The sequence below is a fragment of the Zootoca vivipara genome, chromosome 2 (assembly GCF_963506605.1).
Source record: "Zootoca vivipara chromosome 2, rZooViv1.1, whole genome shotgun sequence".
Taxonomy (NCBI): domain Eukaryota; kingdom Metazoa; phylum Chordata; class Lepidosauria; order Squamata; family Lacertidae; genus Zootoca; species Zootoca vivipara.
The window spans coordinates 86,089,469-86,114,313 of record NC_083277.1 but is presented as its reverse complement, the minus strand read 5'-3'; the positions used below and the strand labels follow the sequence as shown (position 1 = coordinate 86,114,313).

General features: G+C 44.5%; 1 protein-coding gene across 1 annotated transcript; it reads right to left on the bottom strand.

The window, feature by feature from the left end:
- Positions 1-104: 104 nt before the first annotated feature.
- On the bottom strand, positions 105-16,535 carry LOC118079922 (cytochrome P450 2C20-like). The gene is made up of 9 exons (XM_035104682.2): positions 16,248-16,535; positions 13,176-13,338; positions 9,672-9,821; positions 8,043-8,203; positions 6,857-7,033; positions 6,253-6,394; positions 5,471-5,658; positions 5,052-5,193; positions 105-3,205 (listed from the first exon to the last, which is right to left on the bottom strand). Exons 1-9 carry the CDS (start codon positions 16,422-16,424, stop codon positions 3,018-3,020), a joined length of 1,488 nt encoding a protein of 495 aa, XP_034960573.1. The 5' UTR covers positions 16,425-16,535; the 3' UTR covers positions 105-3,017.
- Between the last annotated feature and the right edge of the window lie 8,310 nt (positions 16,536-24,845).

Genomic DNA, 24,845 nt, shown 5'->3' with positions numbered 1-24,845 from the left:
CCCATCATCCCTAACCACTGGTCTTGTTAGCTAGGGATGATGGGAGTAGTCCCAAAACATCTGGAAGGCCGAGTTTGCCTATGCCTGCCCTAGAACCACCAGATTTCTCCCAGTGTCCCACTCCCACCCACACATAGGCCACCAACCCCAATCCCACAACATGAGAATCTGGGCCCATCAGGTCACCTGCAGAAAAAGGCTTTATTTATTTAGTTATTCATTTATTTGGGAACTGGCTCTTATCCTCCAAGAAATGACCGGGTTAAACTTTTCCGGAGTCTGAGAGTCAAAGTGGACAGTTGTGAGCAGTGGACAAACAGCAGTTCCCTTTAGGGAGAAGATGCAGATTATAGTACTCATGAATACAAAAGGAAACAGCTTTCTTTCATGAAGAAAGAAATCACTGAAAAAAGGAAAAAGAAAAAGAAAAGAAATCACTGACTCTCTTGTCAGAAAGTGATTTCTAAAACTGGTTCTCTTGCATAAAAACAAGTCATTGCACAGCATTCTGAAAAATCACTATGAATGGAGTTGAAGTGGAGAATCACCATATATTATATCCACACTGTCTGAGACTTTGGGAGATCAAGGCCATTCAGGTGATGATAAATCTTTCCATTACCTTCTGTGTAGTAATCTGATCATTCCATGTGTGAAACACACCTGGGGGATAATGTAACCCCAGAATTCTGTACGGCACATTGTGTCCTGTGGTAAGCTCTCAAGGCTCTCTTCTTCATATTGTTGAACCTCATGGACAATAGGGCATCCTCACCCTATCTTCCATGCCAGGGACGTGGTTGGCCCCTCCCACCTCATTGATCTACTGTTGAAGTTTTGTTGTAACCAAAAACAACATTGAGAGCTCTATTTCCAGATTTCTGAAACCACTACACATCTGACACAGTGAAAACCTTCAACATTCTCCAACCAGAAGGAAAAGTAAAACTCACACAAATTCTCTTACTGACAGGAGCCCATCTTTTAACACTTTGGCTTTTTAGCTTAGGGAAAATATTTAACTGGAAGGTATCCTTATGGAAGTTTTAAAAACTTTGTGTGGCATGTACAACAGAGTGGAAACTTTATGCACTCCCCTCACACAATACATTTTTATTAATAGATTGGATTTATATTCCCACTCTTCTTTGCCATTTATATAGTCGGATGCTCATATCTCTGTTATTTCCAAACCTGATAAAGACCAAGCCAGCTGGGCAAATTATAAGCTAATTCCGTAATTAATGTAGATGCCAAGGCTAACAATAATTCTTGCCTGTAATAGTAATTCATCCTGCAATATTAACATTAGAACACCAAAATCAGTTGGACTCCCCCCCAGGCTGTTTTAAACAATACAAGAATGCTTTAAAAAGTATCTGAAACATGTACATTTATTTGCGTGGACAGGCGGAGTCCCCCAAGCCTGCAGGCGTCCCCCCAAGCAGAATAAATACACGAGACAATGTGCTATGGGATTCAAATTGGCCACAACTTTATTCAAATTCAGGGTCATCCACATGTATGGGGGTTGGGCTGGCTCTGGAGAACATATGTTCAAGCAGAGAGAGCCCGCCCCCTGTTTGCTGCCGCAGGTAGGGAGAAGCAATGACACCTATTGGCATGGTCAAGGCTTCCCCCAGTACCCCGATCTTGTCGCCGCAAGGGGGTGAGGACGCCCCTCCCTCTAGGAAAATCGCCAAAGAATTCCGCCCAAGGCCTGACACTGCCAAGTTGTGATGTATTGCTACGGGAAAGGAGAAACCTGCCAATGCAGGGAAATTTTTCCTACCCTTCAACAGCGGCCTTGACGTAGCAGTGCCTGAGAACCTGTAGAGAAAAGGTTAGCCTGCAAAGGAAATTGAATGAGGGTGTGGAGGGTGGGAGAAGCTCTGGAACCAACTGGTGCTTGGAGGTAAGATTCAAATGCTATTGTCCGAGCCGGTTTGTCCCTCCCCTTACCTGGCCATCCCCTGGCTACACCTCCCCAGGCAGGATTGCATGCCAGGCTTGGTAGGCGGAGACCCCTGGCATCCTACCTGGGAAGGTGGTGCCAGTCCTGAACTTCCAGGGAGCTGCCCTCTGGGATCAGGGGGCTGCGTGCGTCCACGCAAAAAGCGCCCCCCATAGATGTGTGGAGCGGTCATTTTGGTACACTGAAAAATGGATTTCTTCACGATTTTATGGATTGGATTAGAAATTAATTTCAATCTTTAAAACTTCTTAATCCCTCCCAAAATACTGATATTATTGCATGTTTTTGCTGCATGTAGAAATGTAATAATAACTACTGCTTTATTATTTTGTTTTTCAGGCATAACTAGATTTATTCCTTTCCTAAAGATATCTTCTGTAAAACAAAAACAAAATATATTGACATAGTATTTCATTTAATTAGGATCCTTATTACTGTATATTTCAAAATTACTGTCATAGCCTTAATTCATAATTCAGGTAATTTACTGTTTTCCAGTATCTGCTTCACACACACTTGTAAAGGTATTATCACTTCACATTCCAATCCTTTTTGGAGCCTTGTTTTACTCCTGTTCTGTTTACTGTGAATAATTGGCATTGAAAAGTGAGGATAGCAACACATTACCACCCATGCAACCTGCTAGCAACTACTAGCTGGGATGATGGGAGCTGATGTCTGAGAATATCTGGATTTGCCCGTTCAATTTCTCTCTTGTCCAGGGGTGCTAACTTGAATAAAATAACAAGAGGAGGGGGGAGGTAAACCCCGCCCTGCATAATTGATCACAAGATGCAGCATACACACCCCATTTGAATGGCAATGCCTATCAACTTGCGGGGCAGCCTCCTCAAATATTTTACTGCGGGGCGGCGAAGGAACCTCGAAGTTGGCTCCTATGGTCTGTTCCACCTAAGCTTGGAATATTGGGTTTTCCTCAGTACTGTTGGATTCAAATCTCTCGGTGTTTCCATTCTCTACTTACTACAAATAGTTTTGGAGGCACTGACTTGATCCTTTCTGCTTAGTTTACCTCGTTGGATCACTTAGAACGTCGAATGGCTTGCATTTGTAAGCATGCGCTCTTCATTGTGTCCTGCATATGAAAAGAAGTTAGGTCCTTTCCTTTGAAATCTCCCACCAGCTGGAAGGTGAAGTTCTGGAGCAGAACAGCGAAGAACAGGAACAGTTCCATCCGAGCCAGGGCTTCCCCTGGGCATGCCCGTTTTCCTGGCAGAGAGAAAGAAGGCAGAGCCAACCAACAATCAAAGATCAAGATAGTGCACAGCAAACACAGCAAATGCTAGAGTTTCAAGAGGTATATATATATATATATATATATATATATATATATATATATATATATATATAAACCAAAGCAAGCATAACAAGGGCAGCAATAGGGCCAATTCTCAGTTGGTGTCTACAGCTCTCTGTTCGCACACTGTTATGTACATGGAAGGTCAAGGTGGTTCAGCAAGTGGGTTTTTGAACTGTTGGTCTCCAGTAGTTGTCTTGCTGCTGTGTCTCGTGGGTGGAGTTTCATTGTAGACATGTTATATATACCTGAAGGAGCGTCTCCACCCCCATCATTCTGCCAGGACACTGAGGTCCAGCGCCGAGGGCCTTCTGGCGGTTCTCTCATTGTGAGAAGCCAAGTTACAGGGAAACAGGCAGAGGGCCTTCTCGGTAGTGGCGCCCGCCCTGTGGAACGCCCTCCCATCAGATGTCAAAGAGAAAAACAACTACTAGACTTTTAGAAGACATCTGAAGGCAGCCCTGTTTAGGGAAGCTTTTAATGTTTAATAGATTGTTGTATTTTAATATTCTGTTGGAAGCCTCCTGGAGTGGCTGGGGAAACCCAGCCAGATGGGTGGGGTATATATTATTATTATTATTATTATTATTATTATTATTATTATTATTATTATTTAGCATCAAAATACAGTAGGATTTGGAAGACCTGCTTGATGCTAATCTGGAATAGGCATGTTTTAAAAGCTAATTAAACCAGACCAACATCCTTTGTGAGGTAATAGCCTGGGGGTAGAGGGACCCAGGTGGTGCTGTGGTTAAACCACTGAGCCTAGGGCTTGCTGATCAGAAGGTCGGCGGTTCGAATCCCTGTGACGGGGTGAGCTCCTGTTGCTTGGTCCCAGCTCCTGCCAACCTAGCAGTTCGAAAGCACGTCAAAATGCAAGTAGATAAATAGGAACCGCTACAGCGGGAAGGTAAACGGCGTTTCCATGTGCTGCTCTGGTTTGCCAGAAGCAGCTTTGTCATGCTGGCCACATGACCTGGAAGCTATATGCCGGCTCCCTCGGCCAATAATGCGAGATGAGCACGTAACCCCAGAGTCGGTCACGACTGGACCTAATGGTCAGGGGTCCCTTTACCTTTACCTTAATGAGTCATTAGGACAACAGAAGATCCAATGAACTCAGTGTAAGACAGCAAATGTGTGGGGCCTCCCCATACAGATAAAGCCAAGATCTTAGACAACATGTGACCTATTTCGGGGGAGGGGGGGATGAAATTGCTTTCATCTGAAAAGCAGAACCAAATCAGTGATATGCAAATCTGTATGCGTTTGTGTGTAGAAACCCTTGCTCGATGGCTTCACATATGCATATTAGGTCCAAAGCAAATATTAGGGGAACAGGAAAAATATCCTTGCCCCTCATTCCATCACTCCATTTCAAGCATTTATTCATCTCCTAGAACAGGGGCCAGCAAACCTTTTCAGCAGGGGGCTGGTCCACCATCCCTCAGACCATGTGGGGGGCCGGACTATATTTTTTTGGGGGGGGATGAACGAATTCCTATTCTCCACAAATAACCCAGAGATGCATTTTAAATAAAAGGACACATTCTACTCATGTAAAAACATGCTGATTTCCAGACCGTCCGCGGGCCGGATTTAGAAGGCGATTGGGCCGGATCTGGCCCCCGGGCCTTAGTTTGCCTACCCATGTCCTAGAACCACCAGATTTCTCCCAGCATCCCACTCCCCCACACACTAGCCACCAGTCCAACCCCCCCCCCCCAACATGAGGATCTGGGCCCATCAAGTCACCTGCAGAAAAAGGCATGAAGGCACATCTTTTCCGGAACTGACCCTTCTCATCCAAGAAATGTCCTGGGTTAAACTTTTCTGGAGTCTCCCACTGGAGTGGGTCACGGTGCACAGTTGTGAGCAATGGAACCACAGCGGTGGACTTCAGGGAGAAGATAGAGATTGCATTATTTGTTTCGGTTTCACAATCATATAAGAAAAGGGAATTCTTTTCAGAAAGACAGTGATTGCTGAAGCAGTCTGTCTCACATAATTGCACAGCATTCTGAAAAATCACCAGAAATGGGGTAGGCGGGTGGAACTTACTACGACTTGTCTCCTTACACTTACACTGCCTGGAACTATGGCAGATCAAAGCCCTTCATGTGATGCTAAATCCCTCCCCACAGTAACCTGATCATTTCATGCGTGAATCACACCTGCGGGATGATGTGGCCCCGGAACTCTGTACGACACGTCGTTCCACGTGGGAAGCCCTCAAGGGTCCCTTTTTCAAATCGTTGAGTCTCATGGATAACGGCATTTGTGAAGGGCATCTTCACCCAATCGTCCATGCCAGGGATGCGGTTGGCACCTACTACCTCATCGATCTCCTGTTGAACTTTCGCTGCAATGGAAAGCATTCAGAAAATGTACTTCCAGAACTCTGGAGCTGCTTTTCATCTGACACAGTGATATTTTCTCAAGCAATTTCTCTTCCAAAATGCAGGGAGCAGCATCTCAATATTTGTGAATTTTTCATATGATTTATGCTGTATTTGTGATTTTCTACTATGTTCTATCATGTCATTATTATTAATTGTTTGTAAGTCACTTTGGGATTCATCTGAATGGAAAGCAGCATGAAAATATACTGTAATAAATTGAATGTCAAATCATCTTTCTCTTCTTAGAAAATAAGTCTAAAGTTAACCCCCATTCAAACCTCCTCATCTGACAACTTTAGAGGTGTAGAAATACCTTTTTGTTCTGCAATGATCTTTATGAGTAAGTCTTACTGCTTTTGAATAGCTTTGCTGTTTTTTATGATGCAACTTCCAATTGTTCATTGGTATTTTCTTTACTTTTTTTTCCTATATCACTATTACTATATTAGTGAAATAGTACATATTTTGCTGTTTTGTTGCTCTTACTGCAAGTGACCTTTGAAAGATTTTGTGTTGGATAGCAGAGCAAATCAGATCTTTTGGCCTTTAAGTACCTTGAATGTGCGGAAATTTAGCCATCATCAGGAGGCTGAAGACCAAGGCATTGCTTGAGTTTGATGTTCCGGCAATAAAGAGTCCAAACACGCACTGGACAAGCTCTTCGGTGCTGTAGATATCCTCAGGATTGGTTTGTTTCTGTAAACAAGGCAGAAGGGAAAGGAGGGTGGAGAGAATGAAACATCTCATCCTATTCCTCATAATAACCTTGGTGGTATGGTCTGTCAAGGCCTTGTCTTCTCAAGGCTATAAATGGAATGAACTGTGTTAACTTCAAACACAAGATGTACATTGCTTATTGCAATATAAAGTTATTGTTGAATATAAAGACATCATTGAGAACCAGTGTGGGGGAAAAGAATTTCAGGCCACCATATCATGTATGATTTCATTTTGGTCAGCTGCATTTCTGCTGCCTGGGTTGATGTCTAAGTAAACTGGAGGATTAGTTTGGAGATGGACTTTTGCAGCCACCAAAGCCAAGAGAGGGACAATGGTTCAGAATGAGGGAGTGCAACAGCAATGAAGGACAGTTTCAAATTAACTACAAATGAGGGGCATCTCAGAAATGTAGGGAAAGAAAGTTGTGGATCTCCCTACCTCCTCTGACCTGATAAGGAAGCAATCAATATAGTCACGGAGATTCTGAGAATCCAGTGTCCTCCTGTGGGACTCCACCCTCTCACGAATGAAGGCCTTCATTTTTTCACAATCTGCTAATATCTTCCTGTGCTGTCCAGGTAGGTAAGCCATTATTCCTGGGAGTACATTATAAATCTGGAACAGAAACAATGGGGAAACGAGGAAATGAGATAAACTGCAATCATAAATGAGATAAATGAGGAATGAGATAAACTGTATTTGCCTCTCTCTCATTCAGAGGTTATTAAATTAATGTGGCTTTTGGAGGTTACATGACCTACATGTGGAGTTGTGATGTGTGAACCAGTGTAGGTACCAATAGGTACCAGTCGTGACCGACTCTGGGGTTGTGGCGCTCATCTCGCGTTATTGGCTGAGGGAGCTGGTGTACAGCTTCCAGGTCATGTGGCCAGCATAACAAAGCCACTTCTGGCGAACCAGAGCAGCATACGGAAACGCCGTTTACCTTCCCACCGGAGCAGTACAGTACCTATTTATCTACTTGCACTTTGACGTGCTTTTGTACTGCTAGGTTGGCAGGAGCAGGGACCGAGCAATGGGAGCTCACCCCGTCGCGGGGATTCTAACCGCCGACCTTCTGATCGGCAAGCCCTAGGCTCTGTAGTTTAACCCACAGCGCCACCCACATCCCACAGTAGTAGTAGTAGTCATGCCCAAAAAGCACACAGAGAGACTTTTCAAGTTTCAGCTTCCTGCAGTGAGAGCTCTGCCACTCTTGTATCCAGAAATGAGCCATCAGGTCACTTATCTCACTCCAGTGGAAAAATAGGAGCCTTCTCTGATGCTTTTTCCAGAGTGCAACTTTTTGCTTAAGGTTACAGCATTCAAACACGGCATTTTATGTAAACTTACAACTTTAACAAAAATGTGATGGTATTTTTGGCATTATTTACATAAAGACATGCCACTGGGGTGAAGAACTGAATTGGATTGCAGTTTGTTATGTGGGAGAAAGACCTGTAAGAGATCACACTGAGATGAATTGGACCACATTTTACATCCCTATTGGTGACATAATAAAATTTGAGGAAGCATGCCTGTTTGAGTGCAGAAATAGTTATCAGCAGAAACGCAGAGGTGGAAGAAGGACCCCCAGGTTCAACATGCAGAAGGAACAACATACCTGCATTGATAAAGTACGGAGGTAGCCCATGAAGTCCTCCAAAATACGCAGCATCTCCAGCAGGACCTGATCTTTGTAGTCAAACCGATTCCCAAAGACAACTGAAGAGATGACATTTGAAACAGCACATGCGAAGCTTCTTCTTGGGTCAAAGGCCTGCCCTGCAAGAACAACAAGACACAGTGAGTGGGGCCTGGCAAGTTGGTACTACTACTACTACTACTACTAATAATAATAATACCCCTTCCATCTGACTGGGTTGTCCCAGCCACTCTGGGGCTTTTTTTTTCTTTTTCTTTTTTTGCCTTTATGGCAAAACTGATATGTTTTCCTTTTGGTATCTCCCTGGAATTTAAGGGTACTTAAATTCCTTGGGGGTCACAGGTGGCGCTGTGGTCTAAACCATTGAGCCACTTGGGCTTGCCGATCAGAAGGTCAGTGGTTCGAATCCCCGCAACAGGGTGAGCTCCCGTTGCTCAGTCCCAGCTCCTGCCAACCTAGCAGTTTGAAAGCACACCCAAAAAAGTGCAAGTAGATATATAGGTACCGCTCTGGTGGGAAGGTAAACGGCATTTCCATGCACTGCTCTGGATTCAGTGTTCCGTTGCGCCAGAAGCGACTTAGTCATGCTGGCCACATGAGCCGGAAAAAATGTCTGCGGACAAACACTGGCTCCCTCGCTTGTAAACCCAACCCCAGAGTCATCCGTGACTAGACTTACCTGTCAGGGGTCCTTTACCTTTACCTTTAAATTCCTTGTACATAACACCTTCTGATATTTATTATATTTAGTAATACAGAAGTACAGTTTAAGTGTGAGGATCATAGAATCATAGAAATGGGAAGCTGAGGGTCATCTAGTCCAACCCCCTACAATGCAGGAATCCCACTCACAGACGCCCCTGGTTGGGCTCAAACCACCAGCCTATGTACATATGTGAAATCTAATGTTTAAGTATTAAATGTATTGTGATTTATTCTAATATGGTTCTGGAATAAAGTTTATTTTTAAAAAGAACAGCTATCCAAAATACATCCCATATGTCTTCACAGATAAATATATAAATATTTGATATGGCACTGTGGAAATGGCATTCTTCTGGCCTCATAATGCACTGGGTTTCCCCATCTCACTTCCGATTCCCTCCCTTTGCAATAGCAAGATCTTTCATTTTGTTTTTTCTTATAAAGGGAGAAAATGGCGGGGGGGGGAGATTGGTTGTAAACCATTTTGAGGACTGGTCTAGCTAGAAATCTGGATCAACACACAATGGTTGCATTTTGCAAGTGAGTGATTTGCATTTCGTATAACTCCCAAATCAAGTATTTACGCCCTGCATCAGCATGACAGATGTCACAAGGGCAGGGGGACAATGGGAGGAGAGAGAAAGAATTGCCTTCTTATCTGTCTCAACAGCCCTAGCTTTAAAAACAAATTAATTATAGAACCCCCCCCCCAAAAAAAGAATATTAAGCTTGCCCAATATTTAAAGAGAGAATTAAAATCAGAGAGGTCTGAAGTAAGAAGAGACAAATTACAATCACCAACAACAATCACTAAATAAAATCCCACTTCCTGCCCTGAAGGATGGCAGAATTTTCTTTGGAAGACATATGGCTCAAGAGTACCTTGTGTGGCTACCAATTCTTCTACCAGACAAAGGGCTTCCTCTTGTATCCTCTCAGACATTGTTCTCTTTCCCATCCCAAATTCCCGCAGGGTGGAGAATGTGAATCTGCGCAGCTCTCTCCATTTTGCCTCATTTCTGGTGGACAGTCCTGAAAGGAAACAGGTGGAGAGCTCAATGTACAGAAACCAGCAGGAAGTTTCAGTATGAGAGATGGTGCCTTCCTCCTTCAAGCTATTTGTAATCGCAAACAGGGGTGGTTCCAGACAACTGGTTTATTCAGCATTCAGTCTGATTTTTTTTGCAGTTTGCTTGCACTGAGATTATACAACTGGTGCACATTCATTGTTCTTTGCTTGCACAGCACAGACTTCGCACCGTTCAATGCTTATCTCACACTGTACAGTGGTACCTCGCAAGACGAATGCCCTGCAAGACAAATTTTTCGCAAGATGAATGCATCTTGCGATCTGATGGTGACTCACAAGACTAATTCGTTTTGTGAATCGTGGTTTCCCATAGGAATGCATTGAAATTTAATTAATGCGTTCCTATGGGGCAAAAAAGAAAAGAAAAGAAAAGAAAAGAAAAGAAAAGAAATTTCAATGCATTCCTATGGGAAACCGCGATTCGCAAGGCGAATTTTTCGCAAAACGAATTGACTCGCGGAACGAATTAAATTCATCTTGCAAGGCACCACTGTATAGTGCATTTTCTGTCATAAACTGTGTTCACTGCATACCCTCCAACATACAACATTCAACACTAAAAGTCCAGTTGTTTTAAAGTGGGTTTGCTGAGCTCGTAGGCCATAGCACTTAAATCCATTTAATTGTCCCAATCTGGATATAATGTGCCTGTATACTAATAAGTAGCACTGACAATGTAATCAATAGCATAACTCCTAACTCGAAGTTCCTAAGCAGATTAGGTCACCGAGACTTCATACTGACTAATTATAGGGCAGTGCGCTAGCCCTGGTGCTGGAGGAGAGAGATCTTTGTGTGTTCACATCATGCCACATCTGCCATTAAATCCCTGTTATGGACAGAGGAGCAGAGACTAAAACATCTGCCAGTATTTATATCTAGCTCTACCCAGGATTGGGGAAGGGAAACTTCCCTGAATAGGAAAAGCAGCTGGTTTGCATAAAGTTCCTTTTTAAACTTTTTTCCCCCTTTGCCTGGGACTGTGGGAAATTGGTAACTACCATTTCTTTTGACATGTTATTAATTCCTAGTGTTGAGAGCCTTGAAAGTGGGAATTGCATCTCAAATCAAAATGGAGCTGGATCAGGTGCTATTCATTGTTAGTGCAAATTGTGCCAAAACCTGGCCATTGCACCAGTATTCATTGAATTACAGTCAAGGTTCAAGTCTGATCAGTAGCATCTCAGTGCAGCAGGAGTAAACCTTACACAATAAAAATCAAAGACTTCCAATTGCAAATTAAATGAATCACTCAGTTTATTACTATACGAACATAAATGGTATTATTAACTGATATGAATTGGAATCATGAAAGTTTCTGGAAGTTATATATTAAGTAATATGATATAACATTTCAAAATAAAGCAAGATGCATATGACTGAATTCAAGCAAATGGCTATAATGTGCATATAAGATGAAAAGCTGCACTGACAAAGCAATCAAATAATGTAACTTTTAACTCCCTCTAGCCCAGGCTTCCTCAAACTTGGCCCTCCAGATGTTTTGAGGCTACAATTCCCATCAACCCTGACCACTGGTCAGTGGCATAGCGTGGGGGTGCAGGGGGCCAGCCGCACCGGGCGCAACATCTGGGGGGCGCGCTCAGCAAGGCGCCGCCTCCGCCAGGAGGTGCGAGAGGCGGGACAGAGAAGAAGCGGAAGGGGGGGAGGCTCGCCCTCTGGCTCTTTCCCCTTAGCCAGCCTAGCCACCGCAGCCAGGGGAATACCCTCTCCACTAACTCCCGAAGCCTTCGAGAGCTCCGCTCCCTACTCCTCTCTCTGCCTCTCTCCTTCGCGAATCAACAGGCGCGGAGAGGGTGGCCGGAAGGGGGAGGGCTCTGCAGCAGGGGGCCGCTCCTGGTTGGGCCCTCGCTCGCCGCCTGTCACAGGGCGGCGTGTGTGTGTCGGCGGGCTGGTTCCGCCTCGGCTCCTCGCCGCCCATCCCCTCCGCTGCACAGACAGACATGACACAGATCCTCAGTGGCTGCCGCTGCCGCTGAGCAAGCGGCCACTTCCTTGGGCTGGGGCGGGCGCGAGGGCGCGAAGCCTGCTGGCAACTGGAGCTGAGGAGGAGCGGCGGCGCCTTAGTCGGCTTCCCCCTCAGCGAGCAAGACGGAGAGAGAAGCCCGCCTGCCTGCCAGTAGCCACACTAGGAGACAGCCTTGCTAAGCGCCGCCCGGAGCCCGCCTTCCTGCCTGCCTGCCTGCCATCCCTCCGGGCGGGGGGGGGGGCAGCCCGGCTCTCCCGGGAGCGCCGAAGCCGGCTGCCGAAGTGGTGGCACTTGGAGAGCCAGCGGGGTGGCGCGGCGCTGCTGGGAAGGAGAGCGAGTGACTGAATCTGGCCATTGGAGAGTCTATTTCTCATAACATTTGATGGGAAAGCGTTGAATCTGGCCTTTATAAAGGCGTACCTGTGCCTTGTTACAGATAAAGAAGTTAGATAGGTGTTAGACCCAAGTTTAGTGGCGAACAGGTGCCATCGCCTGTTGCGGTGTTGTATTGGAGGTCAATTTCCTCTAATTTTTGGGTGGCAGATCTCTTAGCTGAAGCTAAATCCAGGTTCAGTAAGTCAGATAGGGCTAATTCGATGGACATGAGTTTCACATGTATTGCTTTGGTCCAGGGATTGGGATACTCGTCTCTCCAGAGGCACTGGATTAGATATAGGTTGGGAAGTCTGTGCCATAATGTCAACCAGTAATTAAGGATTCGTTTCCATAAAGTAATTCCTAATGATGTTACATTTAGTTCCAAGCGTATGGCAGCATTACTTACACATCGGGGTAGTTTTAACACCCGTCTTCAAAACTGGTTTTGGATTGCCTCCAGAGATGTTAAATTTATAGAGCAGCCCCATATTGGGATTGCATATGCTAGTATCGTTATCACCTTGGCCTTAAAGACCTTTAGCACAGAGGGGACGTGGAAAGCCCCATCTGAAAAAAAGAAACACAACAGCGCAAATGAAGTGGCTCTTGTTTGTTTCCCATGGGTTTGCCAAAACATATTGTGCTATCAGTTGGTTTTTTGTTGGGTTTTTTGGGGTTCGTGGCTGTTGTTCAGTTACTCTTTTCACAATGCCAAGGTCTCCATTGATCTAGCCTAAAGCTACAAACATGTTCACAAAGATTCAAGCAGCTGATACAGAAGACACAAACATGGCATAATGTCATTCACTTTGATCCAGCATACGAAATATGGCATAACTGCTTAGTATAATAGACAGGGAAGTGTGGCAGGGCCTAGGTTTACAGAGGTAATCAAAAAATAAGCACAGAAATGCAGTACACCCCTTACCGCGATATTTGTTCACTCTTTCCAAGAATGGCATTGCAGGACGCCCACCAAATTCTTCAGCATGATTCACAAAAGCATCTTTCATTGTTTCATATCCACAAATCACAACGATGGGCTTTGGCCCGATCCAGACTGTAAAGATGGGGCCATATTTATCAATGAGCTGAAAGTAGAATCAAAGACAAGCAAGGTTCATTGGGTAATAATAATAATAATAATCATAATCATAATAATAATTTATTATTTATACCCTGACGATCTGGCTGGGTTTCCCCAGCCACTCTGGGCGGCTTCCAACAGAAAAATAAAACACAGTAATCTATTAAACATTAAAAGCCTCCCTGAACAGGGCTGTCTTCAGATGTCTTCTAAAAGTCTGGTAGTTGTTTTCCTCTTTGACCTCTGATGGGAGGGCGTTCCACAGGGCAGACGCCACCACCGAGAAGGCCCTCTGCCTAGTTCCCTGCAACTTGGCTTCTCACAATGAGGGAACCGCCAGAAGGCCCTCGGTGCTGGACCTCAGTGTCCGGGCAGAATTATGGAGGTGGAGAAGCTCCTTCAGGTATACTGGACCGAGGCCATTTAGGGCTTTAAAGGTCAGCACCAATACTTTGAATTGTGCTCGGAAACGTACTGGGAGCCAATGTAGATCTTTCTAGACCAGTGTTATGTGGTCTCGACAGCCGCTCCCAGTCACCAGTCTAGCTGCCACATTCTGGATAAGTTGTAGTTTCCAAGTCACCTTCAAAGGTAGCCCCACGTAGAGCGCATTGCAGTAGTCCAAGCGGGAGATAACTAGAGCATGCACCACTCTGGCGAGACAGTCTGCAGGCAGGTAGGGTCTCAGCCTGCGTACCAGATGGAGCTGATAGACAGCTGCCCTGGACACAGAATGCTTCCTTTGGACAGATACCTTAGGGCAGGGGTGGAGAAACTGTGTTCCCTGGACCAAACTTGGCCTGCCAGGCTTTTTCTCACAAAATATATTGACCCATCTCTAAGCTGGCATCATGGCAATCTTAGGGCAGTGGGGAAGATTCACAAAAGCTTGCAAAAACTTCTCCTATACAAATCTATGGTGTGATTCAATCTGGAATGCTGTGCACAGTTCTGGTTGACTAATGTCAAAAAGAGATATTATAGAGCTGGTGGGGGGGAAGTGCCCAAAAGGAAAACTAAAATGTATGGAAAGGGCACAACATTTTGATATTTCTTCAGGAAAAAGGTGAATAAGAGGAGACAAGACAGAAGTGTGTAACAGTGTCATGGTGTGAAGGAAGCAGAGAGAGAGGTTTTGCTCCCTCTCCCATCACACAAGATCTCTTTCCTGGCCAGTCACCCAGTGATGTTCTATAGTGGGAAATTCCAGAGCACAAGGAAATACAGTCATATCTTGTTTTTTGAACAGCTTAATTCTCGAATGTTTTGGCTCCCAAACACCGCAAACCCGGAAGTGACAGATGGAAGCCAAATGTCCGACGGGACTTCTACAGCTTCTGATTGGCTTCAGGAGCTTCCTGCAGCCAATCAGAAGTCACACTTTGAATTCCGAATGTTTTGGAAGTCGGATGGATTCCATTTGACATCCAAGGTACGACTGTACTTCTTAGACGCAGCACAGAGTTTGGAATTCATGACTGCTAGATGTAATGATGGACAGTTTTAACAGCTGATAAGATAGAGACACAGCTGGGACACCAGTTAAAGTTGGTAGTAGGCACTCAGTTCCACCAAGACAGATTTCCTCAAGCTATAATATTGCTATCAACTGTAGCTTTACCCTCCATCAAAATTCATGGCTGCTATTCATTCATTCATTCATTCATTATTTTTAAAAATTTCTATAGTGCTCATTCTCTCCCCCCCCCCTCTCTGGGGCTCCGGCACGCCGTGAGGGAGGTGGTTCTAGGCCTTGGGGCCCTGGAGTTCTGTCTGGTCGACGGCCAGATGCCCTCTGCTCCAGCCTGCTACGATCTCTGAGGGGGGCACAATTTTTCGGGTTCCCGACTGGTCCACCGGGCACCCGCAGCACTCGCGCGGTGGTGGCGGTCTCAGCAGCTTTGAAGCCTTTTGGGCAGCACAAATACGTTGGCTGCCCTCAGGAGCTCCGTGGTGCACGCCATGATGCCTCACCGGAAGTCTCTATAATGCTCATTCTGAGGATTATATCATCATCATCATCATCATCATATTATTATTATTATTATTATTATTATTATTATTATTAATAATTTAAAAACACAGAAATACATAGCATAATAACAAGCAAAAACCATACCCCCCCCCCAGTTTAAAAGGTATAGATTGCTTAATTAGCCAAAGGCCTGGGTGACAATGAATGTTTTTGCCTGGTACCTCAAGATATGTAATGAAAGTGCTAAGTGAGCTTCCTTGGTTAGAGCATTGCACAAATGGTGAGCCACCACAGCAAAGGCCCATTCTCATGTTGCCACCCTATGAAGGCACAAAAGAAGGGCCTCGGATGACAATCACAGGGTCCAGGTTGGTTCATATGGATCCCCATACTCTCTACAGTGGTACTTCGGTTTACAAACACAATTGGTTCCAGAAGTCTGTACTTAACCTGAAGCGTACTTAAGCTGAAGCAAACTTTCCCATTGAAAGTAATGGAAAGTGGATTAATCCGTTCCAGACGGGTCCACGGAGTACTTAAACTGAAAATACTCAAACCGAGGCGTACTTAAACCGAGGTATGACTGTACAGCCTTCTAGCATGGGAAAAGACAAAGAGGATGGGAACTTTCCTATCATCATTTCCTATCATCATTTCTGTTAACTTGAGGCTTCTCAAATCAGCAGACACAAGCAGACATACACAGACCAGACAAGAGAGAACTTAATTTTGTGTCCTCCTCCTCCTCCTCCTCCTCCTCCTCCTCCTCCTCCTCCTCCTCCTCCTCCTCCTCCTCCTCCTCCTCCTCCTCTCTCTCTCTCTCTCTCTCTCTCTCTCTCTCTCTCTCTCTCTCTCTCTCTCTCTCTCTCTCTCTCTCTCTCCTACTATTGTAGGCAAAATCCTATTCATTACATGGCATTTATGGACAGGAAACTCACCTTTGTATAGAACTTGTAGAGAGGCAGGACATCTTTCTGTAGGAGATTTCCCAGAAAGAGCCAGGGAGTTGGTCCTGGGGGTAGCTGGCTTTTCTTCTTGTACATTTTGAAGGAGGAGGAGAGTAAAGTGAAGAGCAGGCAGAGAAGGAGCAGCGCTCCTGCCCCAAACAGCTCCATCTTTCACTGAGCTCTTCTTTGGGCCAGAAATCCAAGAAAATGCTTAAGAAAGGAAGGAAGCAAACTCATCAGCTGGAGACCCAGCCAAACCTGCCTCTAGAATATCTCTAACATTCCAACCCTGTTTTCATTCTTTTCCATGTGTTTTTTAATTATTAGCCAGAGCTAGTTACTCATTAAAAGAATGTCACTCTGACCTGAACTCAGAGTTAACTTCTTAACCCTTGGAAATGTGAGATGTCGTACATGGAGGCTGTGCACTGATGCACATTTATTGTGAAGTCAGCCAGGGAAAATATTTTCTTTTCTGGTGCCAGTCAAAGTCAGCAATACTGAGCTGGACAGACCTTTAGTGCAGTTTCCATTTTTGTGACTTTATGTTCCTGCTAATTTTTATACAGGCGTTTAATGTGTTGACATACCTACTGAGTTTGTGCCTCTTAGATGTGGCTCTCACCTGCTGACTGCTATGCATCTCAAGTAAAGCTTTCTTAGCTCCATTGCCCCATGTATGGGACTGGCCATAAGCCAATAGACTTGATTAGTGATGTATCTTCATACTGTAGGGTGTTGTCTGTGGGACTGGAGAGGTGTTTCCTTAATTTGGCCCAATTGACATTTAGCCCAGGTAAGTGAAAATATTTAAGAAAAGGTTTATGCAGTATCTGAGGTACTATTGGGTTGAGGGCAGAATTCAAGTTCAAGTGCTTCTGTACTTTGACGTGCTCTGAGTATCAGGGGATGGAGGAAATGCTATTCATTAGCAATATTATTTCCCCTGAAAATCGGTGTCTGGACTGAATAAATATCACAGTGATCCAGAATGTGGAAGAAATTAACATTGCCAGTTGCTGCTGTTTAACAATATTTCCCCTTTCTCTTCATCCTGTTCCAATGGAGTGCAGATGGAACTGAGTTTTAACTTGGAAATGTTTCAAGCAACCTTCCATGTGGTTTCCATTACATAAGAGCGCATTCCTTTTTCTAATTAAGCAAATTCCTTCTCCCTACCCTGGGGGGCTGCTTTTGGGGTTGTGCGGGGTTTGGAGGGGAGATAAGCTAGACACAAGAGGAGCTTGTATGGTCACCATTTCCTCCAGCAGGCAACGAGCTTCTTGAACCTTCTCAGATATTGATCTCTTCCACATCCCAAAGTACCAAAGGGTGGAAATAAAACAACTGGCCCTGCTCCCTCCATATTGCCTAACTTTTGGTGCGCAAACCTGAAAGCAAAGAGGTAGAGATGATTTTTCCAGTTTTCATCATAGGAAGAATGAGCAGGATGTCTCTACAAGAGAGGTGGGTTCTGTCACTTCCCCCTTCAAATTATATTTCCCTTTGTACACACACACACACACACACACACACACACACACACACACACACACACACATCATTATCTCCTTCATCCTTTTTCCTCTTTCATTTTTTTTCAATACTCCCTTGCACACAAATCTACCTACATTTCCATATCTCTTCTGCTTTCTTATTCTGTAGCCCCCTCTGTGCACACAACCCATACAGATATATATATGTTACTGTATCTTTAAAATTAATAGAATCTTAAGAGCAAGCCTGTCCGTCAGTTTGTTCAATTAGAGCAGGTTAAATTCACTTGATGGATGTTGTACATATATGGGTGTTGTTTGTTTATAAAACATCTCTTCTGAATTACTACATACAATCAATCTGGAACTTTGTGTTAAATACAACACATGGTACCAGGAGTGTAATACAGTATGGGAAGGTACAATGGAATATTTGAGAGCACTGCATTCTTTCTTTTCTTTTCTTTTTAAATATATATTTTATTAAATATTTCTTGGTTTACCAAAGTATATGCAATGTCTCTTTTTTTCAAGTTACATTTTTTACAGATCAGTTTCAAGCAGCTGGGAAATCGAAGAGAGTGTTTAAAACAGCCCCCCCTTTCAGAGTTTCTCCCTTCTTGCTGTACTCAAGCGATGGGAGAAGGGGGGGTGGAGAGACAATGAACAAAAACTGTGGTTTTAAATGAAGGCAGGAGTTTAAGTAAAGCAAGGATGGAGAGACACCAAGGTATTTTTTTTTTTTAAAAAAAAAACCCAACCCAAACAGCTTTATCAAGGAGAAATGGCAGAGATGGGTACAACAAAGAAGGTAACCTTGGGTTACAGATGCTTCAGGTTACAGACACTTCAGGTTACAGACTCCACTAACCCAGAAATAGTACCTCAGGTTAAGAACTTTGCTTCAGGATGAGAACAGAAATCATGCGGCGGCAGCGGGAGACCCCATTCGCTAAAGTGGTACCTCAGGTTAAGAACAGTTTCAGGTTAAGACGGACCTCCAGAACGATTTAAGTCAGGCATCCCCAAACTTCGGTCCTCCAGATGTTTTGGACTACAAAACCCATCATCCCTAACCACTGGTCCTGTTAGCTAGGGATCATGGGAGTTGTAGGCCAAAACATCTGGAGGGCCGCAGTTTGGGGATGCCTGAATTAAGTTCTTAACCCGAGGCACCACTGTAATGCCAAAAAGCTGACACAACAGAGCCTTTCCCAACTTCCTTCTCACTGTACTCAAACGTTCTTTTAAACTGCCACTCACTTCCCCCCGGCCCAGTGCGCCCCCCTCTGTTCACTCTACTCAAACCTCTGCCATGTTTTAAAATTGCTGTTTTCCCACTCTTGGTTTCTCTCCATCCCTGCTTTATTCAAACCTCTGCTTTTGTTTAAAATCACCATTTTCTTCTGTGCCGCTCTACCGCCACTTTACTCAGACTTCTGCTGTTGTTTAAAAAGCCATGCTTCCCACTTTCCTGGTGCCTCCTTCTCACTGTTCTCAGCCTTCTGCCTCCTCCGTTCATGCGAGAGAGATAAAGGATGTGGAGCCTCAAACAGTCCATAGTACTTTACTCAAACTTCTGCCTTTATTTTAAATTATCGCCTGTCAGCGTTCTTCCTTTCTTGCTTCCATGCCTTGGCTGCTGCTGGTGTGCAACCTGCGTTCTCTTTTGCCCCCCCCCCCCCGACTGCATGGAAATCCCAGATTGTGATGCAGCACCACGAATCCTCCAACGTGGGCTGCATGGTGACAGCCATACACTTTTATGTATATTGTGCATATATTAAATTAATCTAGCTCAGCCTCATAAAAGGGGGAAGAGGAGGATAGTGTAAACCTTGAACTCCTGCATAAATAAGCAGGGTACAAATGAATGTCACACGCAGTCATTTGTGTCTTTCTAATAACACAAAAGATGGGGCTATCCTGTGAAGCTGATTCAGGACAGACATAAGGAAATACTTCTTCACAGAGTGCACAGTTAAACTCTGAAATTTGCTACCACAAGACAAATGGATGTTAAACAAAATATGGGGGGGGGGCGTTGATAGTGTTATTCAGTTTCTGTCTGCTAATGTTGAAAGTCTTAATATGGTACATGGAAAAGGTTAGCAGTCACCATAACAGCAAAAAATATGCATAAACATCATAAACATCATGTAAATGTGCACATACAAAAATGCATTACATAAGGGGAAATTGCTTTTAGAAATTATTGTATTGGACAAAATTCATATTACAACACTGGTGAATTTTCACAAGAACCTTAAAAAAGGATGAAAACTGACGGGGAAATCAGAACTCAATATGGGAAAATGATAAAAACTGGAATTTACAGATCAGTCTCAATTAACAGCGAAATCCTATGCAATGTATATTCAGAAGCAAGTCCCATATAGTTCAAAGCGGCTTCCACCTAGGTTAAGTACATACGAGATTGCAACCCAAAGTTGTAGCCTGAGACACACTTACTTGGGAGTAAGTCCCATTAAACTCAGTGGGACTTACTTCTGAATCTACACTGTATGGGAGTGACATTGCTGTCCCCTCTAACTAGTTCAGAGCAAGCAGCATCAGATTTCTGCAGGCTTACATCAGAGTCAAATCAAATTGCTTTCATCAAAACCTCAGGACTGCAATGATTTGCAATGAATGCAGTCAAGTGCTACCCTTGTAATCAGATATCACAGCTATGATTATTTGATCTAGAAAGGAAAAGGAAATGTACCAAGAGAATATAAGAATCCAAAAGATGCTAAGCTATAACGTAAAAATCAGCTTGCATTCATTGATAAAAAAAGCAGATACAAGTGGTTTAAATAACTAAATAAAAAAATAAGAAGGGAATCCCCATCCCTATATGTTTACCTGCATACTGTTGGAAGTCCTTTTGCATTCTGGGTGCCACCTTTGCCACTATGATTAAAAGACAGGCAGAGAAGATTCCATATGGGCTATTGCTTCCAGGGGAAAGATCCAAGTAGCTGAGAAGACAACTCACTGGGTGGGAGAGACCCAAATGTGGCCCGAGAGAAGCTGGAGGGGAGTTTCTCTGTGCTGCAGAAGAAGGGGGAGGAGGCGTGGTCTTTGGGTTGTGACGGTGAAGCAAATAAAGGAAGAGATGCAACATCTGCTGAGCATGCAGAAGGTCAATCCCAAGCATCTCTAGATAGGGCTGGGAATATTCCTTGCTTCAAAGCCACTAGCAGCCTGTGTAGACCGCATTGAAGTAGCCAGCCCAATGGTCTGACTGTATAAAGCTGCTACCAACCTTTCTTTCCTAAAATTCAGGGGAAAGCATTTTCTTGTCTTCTGCTGCCATCTCCTGGTAAACCATAGAATTATAAACCAAATGGCAGTTAAAAAGGTAAAGGGACCCCTGACCATTAGGTCCAGTTGTGACTGACTCTGGGGTTGCGGCGCTCATCTCGCATTATTGGCTGAGGGAGCGGGTCAGGTGTACAGCTTCCAGGTCATGTGGCCAGTATGACTAAGCCGCTTCTGGTGACCAGAGCAGCGCACAGAAACGCTGTTTACCTTCCCGCCGGAGTGATACCTATTTACCTACTTGCACTTTGATGTGCTTTCAAATTGCTAGGTTGGCAGGAGCAGGGGCCGAGCAACGGGAGCTCACCCTGTCGCAGGGATTCGAACCGCTGACATTCTGATCAGGTTTAACCCACAGCGCCACCTGCATCCTTGCTAAAGGAGAAAAAAATGGGCACATCACATCTCCTCTTGCTGTCCTTAAATTGGGCAGATAGGGTGCTTGGTTGCTGCTAGTTCTCTAACAGAGTTGGGTTAGCAAAACTTGGAAAATAGCAGTTCTAACTTAGTGTTCAATCAGATCTCTTTCCCCATAATACATTCTAGTCCTACTGAAAGACAAAACTACAGCTCTCGGCCTTGCCTACATCACAGGGCTGTTGTGAAGATAGATGGAGGAAGGGAAAGACAATGTTCACAGTCTTGAGCTCCTGGGAGGAGAATCAAAATAGAAAGATACAATAAGCAACAAATATGTGCAGTTTCACAACTCTCAGCAAAACACACACACACACAAACACATATTATTATTATTATTATTATTATTATTATTATTATTATTATTATTACCCTACCCATCTGGCAGGGTTTCCCCAGCCACTCTGGGCGGCTTCCAACAGAATATTAAAATACAATAATTTATTAAACATTAAAGGCCTCCCTAAACTGGGCTGCCTTCAGGTGTCTTCTAAAAGTCTGGTAGTTGTTTTTCTCTTTGACCTCTGATGGGAGGGCGTTCCACAGGGTGGGTGCCACTACTGAGAAGGCCCTCTGCCTGGTTCCCTGTAACTTGGCTTCTCGCAACGAGGGAACCGCCAGAAGGCCCTCGGCGCTGGACCTCAGTGTCTGGGCAGAATGATGGGGGTGGAGACGCTCCTTCAGGTATACAGGACTGAGGCCGTTTAGGGCTTTAAAGGTCAGCACCAACACTTTGAATTGTGCTCGGAAACGTACCGGGAGCCAATGTAGATCTTTCTAGACCAGTGTTATGTGGTCTCGACAGCCGCTCCCAGTTACCAGTCTAGCTGCCGCATTCTGGATTAGTTGTAGTTTCTGGGTCACCTTCAAAGGTAGCCCCACGAACAGCACATTGCAGTAGTCCAAGCGAGAGATAACTAGAGCATGCACCACTCTGGGGAGACAGTCCACGAGCAGGTAGGGTCTCAGCCTGCGTACCAGATGGAGCTGATAAACAGCTGCCCTGGACACAGAATTGACCTGTGCCTCCATGGACAGCTGTGAGTCCAAAATGACTCCCAGGCTGCGCACCTGGTCCTTCAGGGGCACAGTTACCCCATTCAGGATCAGTGAGTCCTCCACACCTGCCCACCTCCTGTCCCCCACAAATAGTACTTTTGTTCAGGATTCCACCTCAAACAAAATATTTGGGCACCATTGATATTAAAGCAAAATCCCCGTGTTAAAAGTCTACAGGAATGCTAAGTTGCAGCAGCTGTAAGATGTTTAAATATTTTATGGTTGTATTTGCAGATTCATTTTGCATATTATATTTTTGTTTTATGGTGACTGTATATAAATAAATCAGCCCAATGATAACAAGCAGACCAGTGGTGAATCTGTGGGAGACATGGAAAATCAGGAGGGGGAGACTATAGTACATAGCTGTCAAGTTTTCCCTTTTCTTGTGAGGAAGCCTATTCAGCATAAGGGAATTTCCCTTTTAAAAAGGGAAGACTTGACAGCTATGATAGTATCACATTTTTTTTCTCAGCAGAAAGGAAACCTCATTTATTTCAAGGGTGTTACTTCTGAGTAAAATCCATAAATTGTTTTGTTTTGTTTAACCCTGTAAAGGCACCACACCTAGAGAGTGAATGAAACAATGGCCATGAGTAAAGTACTTTAACAGACATAACCCAGTATCCTGCTTTTTTCTGCTTCCCTGGGTGGAGCCCCTCCCAAGTCTCAGGTGCAGATGGTCAACATTCCTTCATCTGTTGCCATAGCAGCAGTGATTAAACGTCCTTAGCAGTGGTGCTACCTGGCAAGTGCTGAAGCATTGGAGCTGCCTTTGCATTTTGCGCTCTAAGTTTCTTCAGAGATGCTCAACTGATTTCCTTTTCCTTTTAATGAAAACCAAGAGTCTGTGGGTCCTGCAGGCATTGGGCCTACAGAAATCCAACCCAGGTATCCCCAAACTGCGGCCCTCCAGATGTTTTGGCCTACAACTCCCATGATCACCAGCTAACAGGACCAGTGGTCAGGGAAGATGGGAATTGTAGTCCAAAACATCTGGAGGGCTGAAGTTTGGGGATGCCTGATCCAACCCCTTCTACCCATCTGTTTGCAGCCCTGGTTTGGGGGTATTTTAGGATAGCTCTAGGCCAGTGCCAAAGCTGGAGCAACTAGGCATCTACCTAATTACTTAGTGACCTTGGTGGGGGCAGATGAGGAACAAGGACCCCCCCCCCAGGATGTTTCACTGAACTACAGAACAGTTGAGGGGCCCTGTGGCAATAATAAATATGAACTTTCTGTAAGTTGGGGTTTTTTGTTAACCTTTTTAGTTCTAGCTATTTCAAGAGTGTAGAACTTGCATTCTTTCATAATTGTAACCTGAAGAACCCACAAACTTTGACTGCAACCTCTGCTTTGAAGACTTTGAAGATATCAAGAACGACTGAAACAGTCTTCTGTAGCAGCCATTCCCAACCTGGTGCCCTCTTGGACTACAATTCCCATCATCTCCCAGCCAGCAAAGGTGATGAAGAGGAAGCAGGTCTGGCTTGAGATGGCTGGCCAGCCAGCAAAATCCATTCTAGTCAGTGTGATGGGGTAGAGGCAGCAGGCATTTCCCACCTTCTAGAACAGTTTTAGTATTACACTAGTGTGGTGTAGAGCAGTAGACTCGTAATCTGGGGAACCGGGTTCATGTCTCCGCTCCTCCACATGCAGCTGCTGGGTGACCTTGGGCTTTGAAGTCTCTCAGCCCCACTCACCTCACAGAGTGTTTGTTGTGGGGGAGGAAGGGAAAGGAGAATGTTAGCTGCTTTGAGACTCCTTCGGGTAGTGATAAAGCGGGATATCAAATCCAAACTCTTCTTCTTCTTATGCAGTTTGCATTTTTACAAAAGATTAAAAGTACACCCCCAGTGAAAATTCCTTTTTTAAGAAAAAGGGGCACTGATGATTCACACCTTTGAACCCATTCAGAGCTCACTTCTTTCAGGGAAGCTGTTCAGGAATGACAGGCAAGGACACTGACTGGGAAACAGAATACTTCCCACTGTTTCTCCCATCCAGCAGCCATGGTCTTATGTGCAAAGTAGTCATGCCACCCTCTGAAACTTGGGCTATTTGCACGAGTATATGCAGAGCTATCCTGTTAATTCTGCTTTACACGCTACGTGTAATTAGCACTTTTTAAAAAGCATGTTAATTTGAGCAGGAAAAAGAGACACTACGGTATACACATGAGAAAATGATAGGTACAAGATGTTCTAGAAAACCTAGCAAGGAAAAGCAGCAGGAGAAATAATGTAACACTGCAGCTAGCAAAGATTTGCAGCCGAGATTGAGACAATCG

What these genes read in the sequence shown, in the direction of transcription:
- LOC118079922 (XM_035104682.2), bottom strand. Translation starts at nt 16,424, where the DNA reads ATGGAGCTGTTTGGGGCAGGAGCGCTGCTCCTTCTCTGCCTGCTCTTC. An exon ending in TCTACAAGTTCTATACAAAG is followed by an intron (nt 13,339 to 16,247) that starts GTGAGTTTCCTG and finishes TTCTACTTTCAG; the next exon opens with CTCATTGATAAATATGGCCC. An exon ending in GGGGCCACATCATCCCGCAG is followed by an intron (nt 5,194 to 5,470) that starts GTGTGATTCACG and finishes TTCTCCCTGAAG; the next exon opens with TCCACCGCTGTGGTTCCATT.